The sequence below is a fragment of the Phragmites australis genome, chromosome 22 (assembly GCF_958298935.1).
Source record: "Phragmites australis chromosome 22, lpPhrAust1.1, whole genome shotgun sequence".
In the NCBI taxonomy this organism is placed as follows: domain Eukaryota; kingdom Viridiplantae; phylum Streptophyta; class Magnoliopsida; order Poales; family Poaceae; genus Phragmites; species Phragmites australis.
In genome coordinates this window covers 836,833-851,787 of record NC_084942.1, presented here as the reverse complement: position 1 = coordinate 851,787, position 14,955 = coordinate 836,833, and the positions used below count along the sequence as shown (strand labels likewise).

General features: G+C 59.7%; 1 protein-coding gene across 1 annotated transcript; it reads right to left on the bottom strand.

The window, feature by feature from the left end:
• Nucleotides 1–1,197: 1,197 nt before the first annotated feature.
• On the bottom strand, nucleotides 1,198–1,877 carry LOC133905065 (non-specific lipid-transfer protein 4-like). Its single transcript, XM_062346768.1, has 2 exons — nucleotides 1,466–1,877; nucleotides 1,198–1,359 (listed from the first exon to the last, which is right to left on the bottom strand). The coding sequence occupies exons 1-2, from the start codon at nucleotides 1,801–1,803 to the stop codon at nucleotides 1,350–1,352; spliced, it is 348 nt and encodes a 115-aa protein (XP_062202752.1). The 5' UTR covers nucleotides 1,804–1,877; the 3' UTR covers nucleotides 1,198–1,349.
• Nucleotides 1,878–14,955: the final 13,078 nt, after the last annotated feature.

Here is a 14,955-nt window from a genome sequence, read left to right as displayed (position 1 = left end):
GAATTAAATTTTGAATTTGACTTATGCAATCATTCAAACCCTATAAGTATATTTTACACGTAATCGATCCTACAAAGAGGGAGAAAAATGTGGGAGGGGACAACGTATTTTTGCATTGACTTCTCTTAAAAAGAAGACGAAGTGTCTAGGCAAAGCAAGATTCTAGGCGTGACTTAAAGTCTCATCAGTGTGGTGTTCTGACTTGAAGTCTAGCGGTTGAAAGTTAATTACTAGCGTGGCCCATTAGTAACGGGAGAACGACATGTGTTGTAGGTGATAGATTCTGTAAGGCACAAGAGAAGCACTAGGCTGCCTAGAGCACATGAGTCATATAAGTATTACTTTTTTCGATGTTAAATATAAGTTTATTATGATATCGATACGGTTCTAAATATAACACTTTGAGTAGTAATGTTTATAAAAATATTTATTGAAATAAAAATAGTTATATATTATGAAAGTATTTTTCATGATAAACCTAATAAGATAATCTTATGTTGTCAATGTATATAGTTTTTCAGATATTATAGTCAAATTTAAAAACATTAAACCAACAACAATCATAAATGGATTTATATTTGAGATCGGACGTAGTATACTGTCTAATGAACGCAGGAGAGTGGCAATGCGTTAGTACAAGTATCAATTCTTAACCTTAGAGGGTTAGACTTTAAGATGGACCAAAGATTTTGACAAGTGTATAAGATAGTCTGCATAAACAAGAAAAGCAAGGCCTTAGTTGGGCTGTTAAGTGTGGAGTGAATAATAACTAATGGACTGTTATTTGTTTTTGTTCTGCCTGGTGCCTGCCTCGACGTCAGTGCTGCAGTTGGCCCGTGAAGACAACTTCCACGGGCTGGTCGGCCTACAAGGTTAAGCTGTGCACCCATCTTTTCTAAAAAATGAAGGGAAAAAAGGCTGTGCACCCATCTTCTTAATTCTTATACGCACGTCTCCTAAAAAAATATCTTCTTGTACACAAAGTTTTGTTGAGTTTAATTGTGTAGTGATGCGATCACTTTTGGTGATACATGTTGACACATACATATATATATATCCTGATTTTTTATTATCGAAAGGCCTGTACTTGATTGATGTAGATTAGAAGCAGAACATGGTACAAGGTCCTTGGATAGGTAACCCTCTGCAGTAGCAGTACAAGACTACAAGTGCTTAAGAGCAGTGACAGGCTGACAGCTAATTAAGGGCAGGTAAAATGAGGTGAAGAAGCCATGCAATGCAATGCATTCCTTCCTCCATGCAGAATCATATCGATCCAGAGGAACAGCTCGATCGATCCATGGGAATCCATCGATTCTCTTTATTTATTCTCTCATACCGTTGCTATCTTAGTGAACCCTGCATGCGCAAAAGAAGAGTTAAGGACGCAACCAAATGATCAAATAATCCTGCATGTCAAGGCTGCATCGATGGTGCATGTGATTATTAAGATGAGTTTGATTACTTGGAGCAGTCGGTGGATGGGCTGATGGCGTACGGGACGCTGACGCCGCACTTGCTGGGGATGCCGGCGACGATGTTGGGCTTGAGCCCGCCCATGCCGCTGGTCTGCTGCTTGAGGCAGTTGCAGGCGGTCTGGCGGTCCGCGGTGGAGCGGGCGGCGTTGTTGAGGCCCCTGACGCCTGCGCAGCAGGCCGGTGTGGTGGTGGGGGACCTGCCCATGGCGTAGTTGATGCAGGGGGACAGCATGCTCACCACCTGCCCGCACGTCACGGCGCTCACCGCCGGCGCCGTGGCAACGAGGAGCGCCACCAGGACAGCGAGATGGGCAGGGCGAGCCATGGGATCGATCGGGTCGGGTGTACCAGATGAGGGATCAACCTAGCGTAGTTGTGGCTTAGCTTGGAGTGAGAGAGGGTTTATATAGAGAGAAGGCCGGCCCGGGGTGGGGGCGATATTTCATTTCCACTTCCTTTTGCTCGTCAACAACCGTCCGACTATACTAAGGAGTTTCAGTGTGTTTGGCTCGAGGGATAACTTAGTATGGTATAACCATCTGGTTTTTGAAGGTTTTGGTTCAAGAGCAGATATAAATGGAGTGATCACATTTGAGAAATCAATACTATATACTATACGTGGAGCAATCGGCGAGCACTCAGGTCCTCTGGCTCCGGTAGCTCCTGTAGCAAGCCTATGGCAGGTGGGATCCATTCCCGGTGCCAGCTTCCGCTCCGCGTGCGTCCAGAGGACTCCAGCACCTTCATCGTAGACTCCAGCCACGAGTGGAAAAATCCCTGCCACCTCCTTCCTCCGTGTTTCCTTCAAATACTCACTCCGTCCGCCTCCACCTCGCTCCTCCGTGTTCCCCAGCCAGGATTTGTCGGCGATTGGAACGAGATAGGGGCCACCTGGGATACCTCGGCCCCTCGACACCACCTCGAATCCATGTTGCCCCCGCCGGATCCGAGCCACCACCGCCCTTTCATGCTCGGATCCACTTCCTCCACCGCGGACCAAAGCCGCCGGAGCCACGCCACACCGGAATGAAGTCACCGCCGCCCGAATCCGTGTCGATTGGCCTGCCTCCCCCCCCCCCCCACGGGTCATCGCTTCCACTCTCCGACCTGTCGAAGCCTTCCCCAAAGCGCCTGTCAGTGTATCGGGAACCAGGGGTCCCTGAGTCCCGAGACCAGGCCGGTCGTCCGCCACGTGTCACCATCCCGCGAGGTCCCCCCTGCAGGATGAGGAGAATCTAAGTTCCGGGAGAAGGTGCTCGGGGCCACAGCTTCTGGTCCCCGAGCACCCCAGTTTCCCGATGACCCGCAGAGTCCAAGTACCGGGAAGAAAGTGCTCAGAAGGGTTCCCACTCACCCCCGAGTACCATAGTCCCCCGACGGTTCGAACAGCCAAGTGCTCGGGAGAGAGTGCTCGGGGCTGCATGTGGCAGCCCCCGAGGACTCGGTTCCCCGAAGGATCTGCCCAAGTACTCGGGAGAGAGTGCTCGGGGCTGCACGTGGCAGCCCCCGAGGACTCGGTTCCCCGAAGGTCTTACCAAAGTACTCGGGAGAGAGTGCTCGGGGCTGCACGTGGCAGCCCCCGAGGACTCGGTTCCCCGAAGGTCTTACCGAAGTACTCGGGAGAGAGTGCTCGGGGCTGCACATGGCAGCCCCCGAGGACTCGGTTCCCCGAAGGTTTTACTGAAGTACTCGGGAGAGAGTGCTCGGGGCTGCACGTGGGAGCCCCCGAGGACTCGATTCCCCGAGGGTCCTATCGAAGTGCTCGAGAGAGAGTGCTCGGGGCTGCACGTGGCAGCCCCCGAGGACTTGGTTCCCCGAAGGTTCGCGCAAGATCGCCCGACGACCCGAAGGGTCCCATCGGCAGGGTGTCAGCCAGTCAAGGGTCCAATGCCGCATTTAATAGGCACGCGCGTTCTGACATCCTGACATCATGATATTCTCAGCTGCCCACGCCCTAGTGTCAGTCCTTGCCATGCTTTGGCAGGGGGGCGTGGGTCCATTAATTGCACGGATCCCGTCCCGTATCATCCAGGTGCCTCGGGATAACGTTGCCAGGATCGAAGCGCTCCGCCTGCCACCCTGCCCTGACAGAAGAACAAGACAGGGTGGGCGCACCGGGTGCCTCTGTGGCCGCCCGGTGGGCCCTCTCAATGGCGCCGAAGGACGTCCACAGTGGCGGGTGGTCGGATGCGCGCCGCATTTTTCCACCGCCCCTGTCACTTCGCCAAAACGGAATGATGACGCCTTTCTCCGTGGTGCCTTGGCACTCACGCCCCCTCTTTCCCATTCAGGATAAGTCGAGGTCGACGTGTGTATAAAAGGAAAGGAGGGAGAACACATGAAGAGGGGCGAAGTCTAGCAGAAGACAAAAGTTCAACCGGAGTCGACAACTGATCCCAAGCAGAACCAAGTCCAGTTCAACTAAGCCAAGCTCAGATCAAGAAACGAAGAACATCACAAACCAGCTCGAGCAGAGCTAGAACACGGGAGCCTCAAGCTCTCTGTAGACAACACACCCTTGTAACCAGACACATCCTTGAAGAATTCCCTTCAAGGGAAGATATTGCACTCACACAGGAGTAGGGTGTTACGCCCCTGTGCGGCCCGAACCTGTCTAATCCTCGGTGCATCTATCTCTTTTTGCATTAGGTCGATCATCCCCCACCACCAGCCGTTGCATTTATTTCCGTTTCCATTTATATCCCCGACGAGCTCGTTCAGGATCATCCCCCCGGCCGAATCTTTAAAAAGGGGGGAATATCCTTGGATTTGTTCGTTTGATTTTTTCCACAGGAAAAGATGGTTGGTGGGCACCGTCTCCAGCGTTCCGGCTCCACTACCAGTGACGGAGTGCTATCCGACGCCCAGGAAAGCCTAGTCGCTGCTGCGTTCCAGCAGCAGCCGCTATCCACGTGCGCGGTTTTTCCCTCCCAAGGGGATCAAGGCGCTGGGCCCAGCAGGGCCGCCGCCGCCACTGCCGATGCACTTTCCGACCCCCAGCAGGAGGTCGGGACCCCGGCCGCTAGGTCCGCCTCTGGACAGCGTCGGGTGCCACTTCGGCGCAGGCTCGCGTTCAGCGAGGCCAGCCCGGGGAGCGCGCTGCTTGCAGCGCATGCTCTCCTTAGGCACCCGCCCGTTCAGGCTACGCCGAATACTCCGGAAGGCCGGTGGATCCAAGACGTCGTCGCTTTGGTTGGCACTGCTCGCCGCCAGGTGCAGGCCGGGAGTCCTCGCAGCACCTCTCAGCGCGGCGCCGCCAGAACTGGCTCCTCTACGGGCAACATCCGCACGGGCCGAGGGGCCTCCAGGCAGAGTGCCGTCCCCCTGGCCGTGTCCGAAGCCCGGGACCTCCGCTTGCGTCTTAACAAGCAGAGGGGCCACGAGGACGCCCGGGTCACTCTCGAGCGCCAGCGGGAAATGCGGCAGGAGGTCGGGGCAGAGGACCAGGCTTCCTCTTTCCCGGCCCACGATCACCGGGAATCCCCGGCTCGCCGCCACTCGCCACCAAGGACCCCCGCTCGCGCTGCGGGGTACGGCACCGGTTGCCGTGCCTTCACCGTTGAGCTCCGTCGAGTCAGGTGTCCTTCCAAGTTCTGCCCTGAGCTGCCGGAGAAGTACGACGGGTCCATCGACCCCGTCGAGTTCCTCCAGATCTACACAACGGCCGTTCAAGCGGCCGAAGGCAACGAAAAGGTGATGGCAAATTATTTTCATGTTGCCTTGAGGGACTCTGCCCGCTCTTGGCTTATGAACTTACCCCCAGGGTCAATTAGCTCCTGGGATGACCTTTGTCACCAGTTTGTGGCCAACTTTCAGGGCACATTCACGCGCCCCGGCTTGTAGTGTGACCTCCACGCCGTCGAACAGCAGGAAGGGGAGACGTTGCGGCGCTTTATACAGCGTTTCAGCCAGGTTCGCAACACTATCCCGCGAGTGGCCCCCCATGCTGTTATTGTTACTTTCCGGCAGGGCGTCCGCGATGAGCGGATGCTCGAAAAGCTAGGTACGCATGAGATCGAAACCATTGCGGAGCTCTTCGCACTGGCCGATAAGTGCGCCAAGGCTGCGGAGGCCAGGGCGTGGCATGCTCCTCGCCCCGCCGCCGACCAGCCAAGTTCTTCCCGCTCCGACAGGCGGGAAAAGAAGAAGAGAAGGAAGCGCGAGGCCGCTCCTATCGAGTCGGCCCAGGGCCCCGCCCATAGGCCAGCTCAAGAGCCCGACCGCCGGCAAGAGCGCCGGGCGGGCACCGACAGACGGCCCGCACCTGCAAGGACCCCTGCCAAGGCCCCTCCTCGGGCCCCCGTGCCCACGAGGGCCCCAGCACCAGCTAGGGCACCGGCTCCCGCAAGAGCCCCGGCCCCCGGCCGGGCTCCTGCTCCAGCGAGGGTCCCCGCTCCCGCGGGGCCCGAGCCAGGCAAAAGGTGCCCCATACACCAGACCAGATGGCACGACCTCACGGAGTGTCGTACGGTCAAAGGACTCGTCGAGCAGTGCCAGAGGGAGCGCGACGAGTCCCGCGGAGGAGGCGATGCTGAGGTCACCCCCGACAACGCTGAGCTCGGTTTCCAGGAGCCCGAGCATGCCGTCGCCTTCATCGACGGAGGCGCGTATACGCCTTACTCGCGCCGTGGCATCAAGGTCATGCGACACGAGGTGTGCTCGGCAACCCCGAGCGAGGAGGCCGCTAGGCCCCTGAGGTGGTCGGACGCTCCGATCACATTCAGCATGGCTGATCACCCCGCAAGTATAGCAGCCGTGGGACGACTACCCCTGGTGGTGTCCCCCACTATCTGCAATGTTAAGGTCGACAGAGTGCTGATCGACGATGGTGCATGCCTCAACCTCCTCTCCAAGGAGGCTGTTGAGAAGCTGCAGGTGTCCTCCAAGCGCCAAAGGCCGTCGCTCCCCTTCTGCGGAGTGACCCCCGGGCACTCCCTGCCCCTCGGGCAGGTCGAGTTGCCAGTGACCATTTGGAGCCGGGACAACTTCCGCACGGAGTGCGTCCTCTTCGACGTCGCGGAGCTCCCTCTCCCCTACAACGCCATCCTCGGCCGTCCGGCGCTCGCCAAGTTCATGATGGCCGTGCACTATGCATACCTCACAGTTAAGATGCCGGGCCCTGCGGGCCCCATCTCCGTGATCGCCGACTCCGGCGGCGCCGTCTCCTGTGCTGAGCAGTCATACATGGCTCCTCGGCCGTCGATGGCTCTACAGGGGGCCTAGGACCCTCTTCATCCAAACCCCGACTCGCTGCCGACGCTTCTGTTCCGACGAATGAGGTCGTGGTGGGCGAAGGCGCTACCCAGGTCGTCCGGATCGGCGGTGACCTGCGCAACAAATAGGAAAGCGCGCTCGTCGCCTTCCTCCGGGCTAACGCAGACATGTTTGCCTGGCAACCGTCCGACATGCTCGGGATCCCTAGGGAGGTGATCGAGCATCACTTGGCGGTACGTCCGGACGCCCGCCCGGTGAAGCAGAAGGTCCGGCGGCAGGCGCCTGAGCGCCAGGAGTTTATCCGCGAGCTGGTCAGCAAGCTCCTCGACGCTGGATTTATCCGAGAAGTCCTCCACCCCGACTGGCTGGCAAACCCAGTCATCGTCCCGAAGGCCAACGGCAAGCTCCGCATGTGCGTGGACTACACCGACCTAAATAAGGCTTGCCCTAAAGATCCCTTCCCATTACCTCGCATTGATCAAATTGTAGATGCAACTGCAGGATGCGATCTTTTATGCTTCTTAGATGCAAACTTTGGGTATCACCAGATTCGCATGGCCGTAGGGGACGAGGAAAAAACTGCTTTTACCACTCCGGTGGGGACTTATTGCTATATGTCAATGCCTTTTAGCCTGCGCAATGCTGGATTCTCCTTCCAGCACGCTATTCATATTACCCTTGATTCGCAGGTTGGCCGCAACGTTGAAGCTTACATCGACGATCTCGTGGTTAAAACCCGAGACCGCGCCACCCTGCTCGAGGACCTTGCAGAGACTTTCAACAGTCTTCGCACTACCCGCCTCAAGCTCAACCCGGAGAAGTGTGTCTTCGGGGTGCCAGCGGGCAAACTCCTTGGTTTCTTAGTTTCTGGCCGAGGAATTGAGGTCAATCCAGAGAAGATCCAGGCCATCGAGCAGATGCGACCCCCGGCTCGACTCAAGGAGGTCCAGCGTCTCGCCAGCTGCATGGCAGCCCTCGGGCGTTTCATCTCCAAGCTCGGGGAGCGAGGGCTCCCCCTCTTCAAGCTTCTGAAGAAGTCCGGTCGTTTCGACTGGACGCCGGAGGCCGAGCAGGCCTTCCGCGATCTAAAGAAGTACCTCACCTCGCCACCTGTGCTGGTGGCTCCCTCCGAAGGTGAGCCCTTGCTGCTCTATGTTTCGGCCACTCCTCAGGTCGTAAGCATGGTGCTGGTGATAGAGCGCGACGAGTGCCTGGGGCCAGGTGCTGGGTCCCAGCTCCCAGAGGCCCCCGAGCACTCACCCGTCCTCGCGGCTCCCCCTGAGCAAGGGGTCAAGCCCGAGCACACTGCTCCTCCCAATCAGGGAGTCGAGCCCGAGTGTCCGGCCAGCCCCGACCACGCCGTCGAGCCTGGGGGCTGCAGCAGCCCCCCGGGTAGAGCCGTCGTCCGGGCCCGTCGGGTACAGCGACCGGTGTACTTCGTCAGTGAAGTCCTCCGGGATACTGGGTCATGCACTTCGACGGCTTCCTCTCGCTGAAAGGCGCAGGGGCCGGAGTGGTTCTCACCTCCCCAACGGGTGAAGAGCTCCGGTACGTCGTGCAGTTGCAGTTCCGCGCATCCAACAATATGGCGGAATATGAAGGTCTCATCGCCGGCCTCCGGGCTGCGGTGGGGCTCGGGATTCATCGCCTCCTGGTCAAAGGGGACTCCCAACTGGTCGTCAACCAGGTATCCAAGGAGTACCAGTACACAGATCCTCAAATGGCAGCGTACGTGGCTGCGGTCAGGAAGCTGGAGAGGCGTTTCGATGGCCTGGAGTTGCGGCACATCCCTCGCCGCGACAACACTTTGGCCGACGAGTTCTCCCGCCTGGCCTCCTCCCGTACGCGTGTCCCTGCCGGAGTCTTTGAAGAAAGACTCACCCTGCCTTCCGTCCTGCCTGCCGAACAGGATGAAGGGGAAACCTCGAACTCAATTCAGGGGACCCCGGCGGTGCCCTCAGTGGGAAGCCCCGTCAGGGCGCCGCCGTCCGGCCAGTGCGCTGCGCTCGCCGAATGTTCTCAAGATGCCTCGTGGATGTCTGACATCCGAGGGTACTTGAAGGAAAAGTTCCTTCCCGGGGATGAGGCGTCTACCGAAAGAGTTGCTCGGCAGTCCAGACGCTATGCCATAGTAGATGGGGATCTCTACCGGCGTAGCGCAGGAGGTGTCCTCCTGAAATGCATCCCCCGGGCAGAAGGCGGCGATCTTCTCGCTGAGATCCACGAGGGCGAGTGCGGTGGCCATTCATCATTCCGCACGCTGGTCGGGAAGGCCTTCCGGCAAGGTTTCTACTGACCTACAGCTCTCTAGGATGCTTCCGAGCTGGTTCGGCGCTGCAGGGCGTGCCAGTTCCACGCAAAGCAGATTCACCAGCCAGCTCAGGCTCTTCATACTATCCCCCTGTCATGGCCTTTCGCGGTCTGGGGGTTGGACATTCTGGGTCCATTCCCCCGAGCAATCGGGGGCTATGCATACCTATATGTCGCCATCGAAAAATTCACCAAGTGGCCGGAGGCGGTCCCAGTCATCAAGGTGACCAAAAACATGGCACTCCAGTTTATCCGTGGCATCACCAGTCGCTTTGGCGTCCCGAACCGGATCATCACCGACAATGGCACCCAGTTCACGAGTGCCCTGTTCAGGGACTATTGCGAAGACCTCGGCATCAAGCTCTGCTTCGCCTCCGTCGTTGATCCTCGGAGTAATGGGCAAGTCGAGCGCGCTAACGCGGAGATACTGAAGGGCCTCAAAACCCAGACCTATAGCGTGCTCGCCAAGCACGGGAAGGGATGGGTGGACGAGCTGCCCGCTATGCTATGGGCTAATCGGACTACGCCAAGCCGCGCCACCGGCGAGACTCCATTCTTCCTCGACTACGGCGCCGAGGCGGTCCTCCCCTCCGAGCTCACTCTGGGCTCCCCTCGGGTGTATGCGTATTCTGAGGGTGAGCAGGAGCAGCAAAGGCGCGACGACGTTGACTACCTGGAAGAGCGCCGGCGGCGTGCCGCCGTCAGGGCGGCTCGGTACCAGCAGAGTCTGCGGCGATATCATCTGCGCCATGTCCGGGCCCGATCTCTCGAGGTGGGGGACCTAGTTCTCCGACGCGTCCAGTCGCGCGAAGGAATGAATAAGCTGTCCCCTATGTGGGAAGGTCCCTTCACCGTGATCGAGGTTCCGCGAGAGGGTTCTTTCAGGTTGGCGGCAGAGGATGGGCAGCCACTCCCGAACCCATTGAACATCGAGCACTTGCGCAGGTTCTACCCGTAGATGGCCATGCTCGCGGCTCAAGTCAGCCAGGCCGGGGGCTTTCCCCCGCCCAAGCTGACCAGGGGCTCCACTCATTGGGTAAGTCATCGTCGCCCAACCTTGTAAAATTTGTAAATCCAATATCTCAATATGCAGTCGCTATGATTAAATTCATTTTCCTGGATTCCGTATGTTTAATCTGTCTGGTGAGATGCTTGGTTGTGCGAGAAAAAGTTCGCTCTCTCATTTTCCCCGCTGATAAAAGAATCCCAATCGGTATGCATGCGGGCAGTTGCCGCTGATTTACGTCCGGCATGGTAGGCTGTGGTGTTCGGTGTTGTGGCAGGTCCCCGGGCACTACCGGGTTCCGGGGCACTCCGGGTAATCCTATCGCTCGAGCTGCTCCAGTAGTCCGGAGCTCAGGCCCCCGGAGCGGGCTGTCGGTGCTCGGTCTGGTCTGTCATACCCGGGCGCCACCAAACCATAGGACCTCTGGGTTATGCCTCTGTCCGCTCTCGTCCGCCGGTTTGGGTATTCAAGAGGTCTCGGGTTGAAAACGAGAGCAGTCTATAACAAGTACCGCACTAACAGAGCGCACCAGGCAAAGAAATTCTCTATTCCCTCTTAAGTCACAGGCCGACAATCAAGAACAGCCCGACCGTGAGGGCTTCAATGCCTCGGTCTCTGGTCGGCCCCAAAGGTCCTCGGGTGGTCCTACCACTTAGGCATGAGTGGTCGAGATCACCCGACCCCGGGATCCTCGTGTGCTTCAGGGCGCTCGGGCACTCCGCTGAAGGAACCCAGTCCCCGGGCACCCCGAGCTCGGAAGCACACCCCTCCTGGATCGGTTGGCCGGAAGGCCAACAGCTGTCCGGTGAGTGGTTACATTCAGACAAGTCTGCGTTCAATAATTTTATGTTCCCGAGTCATCCTCGGGGGCTCTCGCATTTTAATCTGTTCGGCGAGATGATCTCCTCGCGCACAAAACCCTACCGGGTGTCTACTTTTTCCTAGAACGACAAAGCGGTTCGTAGAAAGGAGTACCGCGCGTACGGTAATGTCTGACCGAAGCCCTTCGTGGTGGTCGTGGTGTTCGGTCCGCTTTTAAGGACCCCGAGCACTACTGAGTCCTTGGGTGCCCTGGGTAATCCTATCGCTCGAGCTGCTCGAGTAGTCCGGAGCTCAGGCCTCAAGGGCGGGCTGTCAGTGCTCGGTCCGGTCCGTCTTAAGCCTGGGCACCACCGAACCACGAGGACTCTTAGTCACATTTCCGCCCGCACGCGTCTCCCGTCTACTAACTGAGTGGTCGTGAGGTGAAAAAATGTTCATCCGTCCCAGCGTGTTCCGTGCTGGATTGATCTATCTCCCGAGCAAGGAAGTTCGTGTTTTTGTCTTTCAAACTTAGACGATGCGGACTCACGAGAGCTCGAGGGCTGACCGCGCCCACAACAGCAACCGGGACAACTTCATTCTCGGGGATGGGAAGGTCAGGAATGGTCCGACTGAGTACTCACCGGGGCTTCAAGGCAAAATATCAGAAGGAACATCAAGCACTAAAGGAAACTGGAGTTGCGAGCCCAAAGAAAAGCTGCCATTATATTCACAAGGCACATACAAAGCGTTTCTGGGGGATCACTCCCATATTTACATCCATCAAGACAACAACAAAAGAAAGAAAAACAACTACAAAAGGTCTAGTCGGCAGCGGAGGCGGCAGCTGAGTCTTCTGAGTCGTCCCCGGGGGCTGGCGGCGGTGGCACTTCCCGCCTGAAGCCAGCCGCCACTTCAGCAGCGGTACTCCGAACCGCTTCCCGGGCAGCCTCTCCCTCAGCTTCAACCACTCCTTCCCACGCCGGCTCCAGCGGGAAGTTCGGGTCTCTGCTTCGGTAGCAGGCCAGGACGTGCTCGGCCACTGCGTGTGCCAAGCCGCGTCCCTCCTGGGCGGCCAGTTCTTGGACAGCCCAAGGCAGGGCCTCGAGGCGCTCACAAACCTGCTGAAGCCCTAACACTTGTCGTGCGGGGCCGTCGCCCTTCTGGTCTTCAACGAGCCGTCCGAGACTGCCCTTCTCCACGGCTCGCCGCATCCGCCGGAGTATATCCTCCAGCATCTGCTGCAGGTTGACCCGCGAGATGAACGCGGTCTCGAGCTTCTCCTTGGCAGCCCGCAGCTGAGCCTCAAGTCCCTGGTCCCCGGCCGGGCCAAAAGAACCGCCAACGGCTGCGGAGGTGGCAGCCTGCTTCGTCTTGGCCACCATCTCGGACAAGGCGCGTTCACGGGCGGTTAATTTCGCCTCGTGCTTCGCGTTCTCCTCCGCCCTGGTAGCAGCGGCCGCTGCCGCTGCGGCAGCCTCGCCCTCTCGACAACTCAGCTCGCCTTCTCGACGACTCAGCTCGCCCTCCCGCCGGGCCAGCGCGTCCTCCTGTTGGGTCACCGAATCCTCCCGGGCACCAAGTTCCGCCGCTGACATCTCATTGTCCACCTCCCGAAGGGAGATGTCCTCCTCCCAATGACGGATGTCTTCTCTGATTTTTCGAAGGTCATCTTCCCAATGTTGGAGGTCGGCGCGCGTCTTCTCAGCCGCACCCTCCCGGCGTGTCAGCTCGGTCCGCAGCTCCTCTGCCGCCTTCTCGCGAGCTGCGACCGCCGCCTCCCTCTCCTGCGCCTGCCCCATCCTGGCAAGGGCCTCGGTAGCCTGCTGCCTCGACGCCTCAGCCAGGCGGGCGGCGTCTTCTCGTTCCCGCGCGGCTTCCGCCCACGCGGCCTTCAAAAATTTTTGCTCCCGCGCGACCTCCGCGCGGGTGTCTTCTAGGAGCTTCTGTTCCCGCACGGCCGCCGCGCGGGCCTCCTCCTGGGCGCCCGCCAGCTGCGCCCTCTCCGAAGCCAGGCAGCCACGCTCGGCTTCAAGCTCCTCCTCCTTGGCGCCCACTGCCGCGCCCAGCCGCCCGACCGCCACCTGGACGCCTTCGATCGTGGCCAGGAAGGCGTCGGCGGGCTGGCCGGGCGCCGGTGGGGCGTCGGCCTCCCCGCAGATCACCTCCGGGGGGTCCGAGGTCTCCGCAGGACCCCACACCACCATCCGCCCCGGGCTCTGCCCGCCCAGAGTAGGCTCTGCCGGCGCCGAAGACTCGGACGGCGGCCGCATTCCCACATCGGCCACCACGTCCGCCGGCCCCGGCAAGACCTCTACCTCTACCGTCATCCGCCCCAGGCTCTGCACGCCCGGGGTAGGTTCTGCTGGCGCCGAGGACTCGGACGGCTGCTCTGTCCTCTTCTCGGCCGCCGCCTCCGCCGCTCTCCCAGTGGCCGCCACGGCTATTGGCGCCTCCGCCGTCCCTGCTTCCGCTTGCGTCTGCGCGGCCGGCGGTTTCAGCTCTGGCCTCGGCGCCCGCACCATTTCAGTCGCGGTGGCGCCTGCGGTCGGCCTGCGGGAGATGGGTAAAGATCAGGGTCAAGGCTCAGTTCGGGCAAGAAACGCCTAAGAAAGAGCAAAGAAAGAAACTTACCGGTAGTGCCATTTGGCTGCTGGAAGCCTGAAGTCCGGGTCCGGCGGCGCCGGCCCGGAGTCCTCCCGCCGCCTCTTCCGCTGGGGGCTCGGCGGGGCCGCTGCGCGACTCTCAGGCACCGGCGCAGGCCCCATCTGCGCAAGCCGCGGCTCCAGCACCGGGAATGCTGCCGCTGCCGGCGGCGACGGCGGAGAATCCAGCACCAAGATGAGGGCTCGGGGACGCTTTCCCCGGTCCCCCGGCGCCACCACCACGGCGGTATCAGAGACGCCCTCCTCTCTGGCGCGGCGGCTGCTTCCTGCAGCGGCCCCATCGCCAGCCCGCGCCGAGCTGATTGTGGCCTCTTCGCCGAGCAGCTCGTCCAATCCAGGGAGCTCGGAGACCTCGGGGCTCCGGCTCCTCGGCCGGTCCACAGGCCCCTTGGCGTCGAACTCCGGCAGCCGCGCCATGATTGTCATCAGGTCGGGATTGGCGCAGAGCGCCATCTCCGGCCACGGGAGTTCCGCCCGGCACATGTCTTCTACTGGTGATCACCCGCGTCATGCCCCTCAACTCCCCCGGGCCTAGATCCCAGCTTGCACCGATCTAGGTCCGGGTGATGTCCTCCGGCCCAGTGTAGAACCAACTCGGCCGGGCCCGCTCTCGCAGAGGCGCCAGCCGACGGCACAGGAAATCTACCACCACCATGATGGAAGTTAGCCTGGAGTCGCGTAGAAACCGGATGCGCTCCAGCACCGGCTCCAGCCTTGCGTCTTCTGGCGGCGGCGCCTCCCACGTCGACCTCCGAGGTTCCGCCGCCGCCTCTGGCAGTTCGAGGTGCTCGTGGGGGTCGACGTCGACGAAGAACCAGTCCCGTCGCCACTCCTCCCACTTGCTGCGCAGTACCTGAGGGATGTAGTGATCCCCCAGGCCGTCCCGAAGCCGAAGGTTGCAGCACCCTGCGACATCCGCCGCGGAGTGCCCCCTCTTCTTCCCCACCAGCCGAAGGACGAAGAAGTGTCGAAGCAGCGTCGCCGAAGGCGCCACCCCCACGAACATCTCGCAGAGGTGCGCGAAGATCGCCAACACCACGACAGAGTTAGGACTCAGGTGCACCAATTGGATGCCGTAGGTCTCGAGCACTTGAAGGAAGAAGGTGGAGAACGGCGGCACCAACCCCGCCGCCACGAAAGACGTGAAGAGAACGATCCGCCCGGGGACAGTCGTCGCCGGCGTCAGGCTCGCCGGCGTCGCCACCACAGCTCCCTCTTGCCCCTCGGGCACCAGCAACTTCCTGATCTTGTCCGCCGCCTCTTCGTTCCTCAGATGAGACTCCGGCAGAATGCTATCCGGAGCCTTGTCCCGACGGCCTCCTCTGACCCTCGTCATCTCGGCAAGAGTGGAGGTGTTTTGGTGGTGGAGGGAGGGAAGGAAAAATGCTCCGGTCGCCTGAAGATTTCCTAAGGGCTTCGAAGCACGAAGAAGGCAAGAGTAGGAGTGCAAGAAGGCGTAAAGAGGGGAACGGACCGATCC

Bases quoted from the DNA above. Each gene is read 5' to 3' on its own strand.
- LOC133905065 (XM_062346768.1), bottom strand. From the start codon at position 1,803: ATGGCTCGCCCTGCCCATCTCGCTGTCCTGGTGGCGCTCCTCGTTGCC.